Here is a 6,518-nt window from a genome sequence, read left to right as displayed (position 1 = left end):
CAGAAGTATTTTTCATATTGTGTCTTTATTCTATGAATTCATATTCTATATGCCCTAAGAAACTGATATATCAAACTAATAATAAAAACTAAATTTTGAGAGGTCCTCCTCAGTCACAGGGGAGTCATAGGGGAAGGGAGAAACTGGGAGGGAGGGAGGAGTGGGAGGGAGGGAGGAGTGGGAGGGTACAAGGGATGGGATAACAATTGAGATGTAATATGAATAAATTAATAAACTATATTAAAAATTGTTGCCTTCTAATTTAATGTTAACTATGAAAAAATGGAGACCTCCATTTATTTTCTATAATCCGAGACCAATTTATTTCCCCATAATTTCTTCATGGCATTTTTCACCTCTGCATTCCTCAGTGTGTAAATCAGAGGATTGAGCAAAGGTGTCCCAATTGAGTAAAATATAGCTATCATTTTGTCCATAGGAAATGTGGTTGCAGGGCGTGTGTATATAAATGTGCAAGGTCCAAAGAAAAGGATAACCACAATAATGTGGGAGATGCAGGTGGATAGGGCCTTTCTCCTCCCTTCAGCACTGTGATTTCTTAGGGAACGGAGAATGATGACATACGAGACCATTAGCACAAGGAAACTCACTGTACAAATGGCTCCACTGTTGGACACCAGAAGCAGATTGATCATATATGTGTCTGAACAGGCAAGTTTCAACAGTGGCTGCAAGTCACAGAAATAGTGATCAATTTCATTAGGACCACAGAAAGGTAAACTCAAAGCCAGAAAAATCTGAACTAAAGAATGCACACAGGATCCCACCCAGGCTATGGCTACCAGCATCCCACAGACCCGATGGCTCATGATGGTCATGTAGTGCAGGGGCTTACAGATGGCTACATAGCGGTCAACAGCCATGAGGATAAGGATAAAGATCTCCAGACAGCCAAAGAAATGAAATGTAAAGACTTGGATTATGCACTCACTGAAAGAGATAGAGGCCTCATTCATCAGGGAGTCCACAATCGTTCTAGGGGCTACAGTTGTAGAGAAGCAGGTGTCAGACAAGGATAAATAGAACAGGAAGAAGTACATGGGACTCCCAAGGGCCTGGCTTGTCTTGATGGTAGCAATGATCAGCAAGTTACCCAACAACGTCCCTATATAAAAAAGCAAAAATGCAACAAATAGGATTTTCTTCCTAAAAGGATCCTGTGTCAAACCAAGTAGAATGAATTCGGTCACATTGTTATTCAGCCACATTGTTTCATCAGTGATCAGAAGACTGGTAAATGTGAAACACTTTATCTGAAAAATAAAAAGACATTCATATTGAGGGTGGTGAGTGATGCTATAGAGCATCTTAATCAAAAGTAAGTAACCCCATTAATATTATTCTGTCTGTTATTTCTTAATAAGTAATTCAACACTTCTCAAAAATTTAGTGACCAGTTATTTGCTTTGTTATGAATAGCAAACATGGTTCGGAATGGTTTCCCATAGCACCCTTCAAACTCATATCCCTGTTATCAGAATTATGGTTAATTTTACAACAATGAATATAAACTTACAATATGTTACCTATCATATTTTTATCATTAACTTTAATTTTTATGTTTAATTAACATGAAGCACATAGCTCACTTAGTATTAACTTCAAACATGTACACAGACATTTTATATATAAAAAATTAAGAGTACTAGATTTAATAAACTTTGTAAAAGTTATAGTTCTTGATCAAACACTTAACAATTATTTTTATCAATAGTCAGAAACCATCCTCCTTCCTGGAACTTCTTTATAGCTCTTATAACCATTCTGGTATTTTGGGACTCAGTTCTAAAGAAAATGCAAATAAATTCTCAGTGAAGTTTTTTAAGGAAAATAATCTCTGATTCGTAAATGGCTTTTCCTCATAGGATTTGTTGTACTAATGTAAGTACTTAAACACTGAAATTATCTGAACGGTTCCTTATTTTCCTTCCTGGAATAAACAAGTAGGAAATCTATGATCCCAATCTATGGTCACACTCCACTGCAGCAAACTCAACATCTTGTATATATAAAAACCTAAAAATTTAAATTGAACATTATGTCTTGCTTCTTAAAATGTAATACTTACATAGTAGCTGCATTGATGGTTGAATGGACAAAGTACTTACCTGGCAAAAGCATCTGAGTACAAATCTCTACCATGTAAAATGCTAAGCATGTTGGAACGTACTCATTGCAAGAGCCAGTGAATGAAGACATGGAGATCCCAGGACTGGCATCCCTGCAAGTCTAGCCACACTGAACTTCGTGATAATTGAAGCCACTGAAGAAGACATTTTTATGTCAAATCCTGGCCTCCACACATGAGCAAACATTATCACATACACCAATACCTAAAATTTAACATTTATCTGATTATCTTAGTGATTTTCTAGCTTTAAAGCATATTCAAATCCTGAATTTGATTGGGGTTTCCATCTACTATGTATGGAAAACAGGAAAAGATTTTCTTAACTTATTTCTTTTTAAAGCCCAAGGCTGGTAAAATAACAGCAAGGACTGTAACACACGATATTGTGTTTTAAAGAACATCATGCTGATATTACCAGAGCTTTGGCGCCCACAAAATGAACATTTTCACAATTGGCTGTGGTGTTTTACATGAATAACCTTGACATTTTCACATGCCCCAACAAAATTTATTCTTTTGTGCATGTCTGTACATATAATCCTATGTCCATTTCCCCTCCAGAATCACTACATTTTTCAGCATGTTCTGAGGGAATCTAGTACGAAAACTCGTTGCACTGGTCTGAAAACAGAGCAGTGTTGAATTAAATAGCTGAAGAGACTCTAGAATGGCTATAAGAGATCAATACAATAGGAAACAGATAATGAGTTGATGACATCGTAAGTGACAAAAAAGAGCTGTATGAAAAACAACCCAGAGGAGGAGAAGAACAGAAAGGTGTACTAGAATGTGTGGTGACTCTTCCCATAGCTCGCTGCTGCACTGTATATGTGCCATGAGAAGTATCCATGCTGTTCTGTGTTCCTGTTTTTCTAACTCAGCTATACTGCTTGTCTATCGTGTAGAAAACCCCTATATTCCTTTTATTTTCATGAAGAGGTTACAATTCTCACTGAATAGAAAAATAGCTTTTTCTTACCCATAGGAAAAAAATATTTCTCTGGGAGTTTTAATCCTTCCATGATCCAAAATAAAGAGTGATATTCTTCCTTCTTGGTAAAGTGATATGAGGATATCAGCTTGCCTGAGCATCATGCATTCCAGAGTTCTAATGTATTCGTGATATACCAGTTTCCTTAACTAACATGAAATTAATATGCAATTATCTTTCTTTCAAATATTGATAAGTAGGCAAGAGTAAATCATAACAGAATATTTTCAGAAAAACAGGAGTCAAGGACAGCACAAGAAAACCCATAAAATTAACTAACCTGGCCTCATTGGGACTTGGAGTGAGTGAACTGACAATCAGGGGCCTGCCTGGGTCTGACCTAGGACCTCTGCAAATGTGTTATGGTTGTGTAGCTTGGTTTTCTTGTGGAACCCCTAGCAGTAGGAGCAAGGACTGTCTCTAATACTTTTGTCTGCTTTTAGGACCCCTTTCCTCCTACTGGATTGCCTCATCCAGTCTTAATACGAGAAGAGGTAGTTAGTTTTATTGCAAATTGACATGCTATATTTTGTTGCTATCTCTGGAATATCTTTTGTTTTCTGAAGGGAAACAGGAAGATTATACTGGGGGCAAGGACTGAGAGGAGAGAAGAGAAGGTAAACTGAGGTCAGGAAGTAATGTATGAGAAAATAAATCAATAAATAAAAAATTAAAAACCAAACAAACAAACAAACAAAAAAGGTTGACTAGCAAAAAACACTGAGCTAAAAAAAAGACTTTTACCTAAAAATGTTAAGGATTTTTCTTTTTATTCTATATATTTTTTTCTCACCTTTAGTATATATTCATATTTATATGCCATTAATTCATGCTATTATTAGATAGATTACATCTTGCTCATATTATGCTTCAAATCCTTTAAAAATATTTACCCTGGAAATTCTTTGAAATGTAGTTGTTCACCTTTCAAATAAATCTCAGCTTTGAATGAATTATAAATCATTATCCCACAATACTGAAGAAGGATGGTAAAAGTATTCTATTCAGAGTTGTCAGTTAGAGATGGAAATTCTGCCATCACCCAAAAGACTCAGCAAGGTTCCTCGTCTTTGTTCACCATCCTTTTATAGTTTACAAAGCACAAAAATCTCTCAATTTTTGGTATCTATATCTCTTAGTAATACCATATCTTATTCCACCACCTCACAAGTAAAGAATTTGGGAATTATTCTACACTCTCCTGTGTCAATGAATTATTATTAAGTTTAACTTCTGGAACACATCTTTGTCTTCCCACCACATGGCTTTTCACATACCTGGTGTTTGATTAAAGCTTTTGTCAACATCAAGGAAATTCTTTTTGTACAAATGCTTGTATTTCCCTTGACTTATTTTTTTTATATCAGTTAAGTTTTTAAAAGTGTTGTGCTTTACTATTTCTATACCTTACTCATAGGATGTCAGGATAACTCATATTTAGTTCTGTGTATGTATTAAGATATACTGAATTAGCCTGTGTTAATGGCCTGAACTCAAAAAACAAAACAAACAAACAAAAAGACCTCTGTCACTTACCAGTTACAGGGCTCAGTAAGTTAACACCACTCTCTGTCCATTGCCTTTTGGAGGCAGTTTTTCTATAGATCACTAAGTAAATAAAATTTATTTTTGCATCCCAGAGGGAATTTTTAACACATAATGATATAACGTATCAATATTCTAAAAGAAATTAGTCCCAAAAGTTGTCATTATTTTGCAGATGATACCTGACTGATTATTGTAAGTTCAACTTTGAGGTCTATTTAGACCACAAGAACATTGAAGTAATCCTTATCTCACCTGAGAACAAGATAGAAACCGAGGTGAGGGATTAGAAGCTTCAGACATAAACACACACACACACACACACACACACACACACACACACACACACACACAATAAGCGATGCCTGTGATAATGATCTGAGCTCAAAAAACCAATATGAAGATGTTAGTAGAAAATATAAAATAATATTATTAGTGAAACAGATGGATAATGAGGAAATATTACTGTTCTGACCAGTGTTTTAAGCTATCACTAAAGGATGTTGATAGACAACCCCTCCTATAATATAATGTGTGCTGTTTTCTCCTTTAATTTATTTTATTGCTTATTTAATTTTTATATCATACATATTTTATCAAGTTTCCCCTCCATAAATTTTTCCTAAATCTGACTCAGCCAACTTCATCTTATTTTTCTCTATAACCAAAAAGTAAAAATATAAAAAAAAATCAATCAAACAAAAAAATCAATAATATAAAAAGTGTCAAAGCAAAACAAAATGTCCTTCAAGACACAGAGTTCTTTTTGTATTCTTTAACTACTCCTGGGAATGGGGCCTGCCCTAGAGTGTACTTGAGATATACATGACACTCTATTGAAGTAAACTGATTACACCTTTGCCAGTTGGTATCAATTACAGACAATGTCTTGGTTATGGGTGAGAACCAGTGTCCACTCCCTCTTCTCAGTGCTGAGGTGCCATTTGGCTGGAATCTGTGCATTCCTAAGCACTCTCACACAGTCTCTGTGAGTTCATATGTGGATGAATCCTGTGGCTTTTGAAAGACACTCTAACCTTGGATTCATCTACCACTTCTAGCACCTACAATTTTTCTACCTCCTCTTCTTGATAGATCTCTGAACTTTGAGGAGCGATGCTTGATTAAAGAATTCCATCTGGGACTGAGTACTCAAACATTTTTCGCTCTCTACAATTTTTTCAGTTGTGGTCTCTGTGTTTTCATTCACTGCAAAATGTAGCTTCTCTAATAAAGAATGATCAAGGCGCTATATATGAGTCCGTAATAGGCTATAGGGGCCATTTTATTTCTATGTTCCATTTTATTTCTATGTTCCTCTAGTAGAATGGCAGTAGTAGGCTTTCCCCGTGGTCCTTGACTTACAGAGGGTCAGGTACTTATTCACATTACCAGTGTCAAATATGAGCTCAATTTCATGGAGTGTGCCTTAAAACTCTTTTTATTTTATTTTGAAAATAAAAACTGGTTACTCCAATAATATGTGGGCCACTATTGCACCTGTAATTCTTGCTTTCAAATCTAAATCGTGAAAACCAAGCTAATACAATGGAAGCAGAATCTGTTCCCTAGTTTACAGACATATCCTTCCTAGAACTCCAAAATTCATACTTAAAATTATTCTGAAGAATAACATGCACAATAAAGAAACACCCAACTTTGTATCTTTCCAATTTAATTTCATTAGTTTTAATAATTCATGTCAGTAAAAATTGAATAAAGAAGAAATTTATTGAAAAGTTTTGTTTCATGAAGTATCTTTTGAATATTTTGTATAACTACACACATTATATTTTTAATTTGCATGGTTGTTTCATAATGTAGAAATTA

At 35.0% G+C, this 6,518-nt stretch overlaps 1 protein-coding gene across 1 annotated transcript; it reads right to left on the bottom strand.

Moving 5' to 3' along the window:
* Positions 1–296: 296 nt before the first annotated feature.
* Positions 297–1,229, bottom strand: LOC127207352 (olfactory receptor 4C16-like). Its single transcript, XM_051166750.1, has one exon. It carries the CDS (start codon positions 1,227–1,229, stop codon positions 297–299), a length of 933 nt encoding a protein of 310 aa, XP_051022707.1.
* Positions 1,230–6,518: the final 5,289 nt, after the last annotated feature.

Source organism: Acomys russatus, chromosome 24, assembly GCF_903995435.1.
Source record: "Acomys russatus chromosome 24, mAcoRus1.1, whole genome shotgun sequence".
Lineage (NCBI taxonomy): Eukaryota > Metazoa > Chordata > Mammalia > Rodentia > Muridae > Acomys > Acomys russatus.
This window is presented reverse-complemented; position numbering and strand designations above follow the sequence as displayed.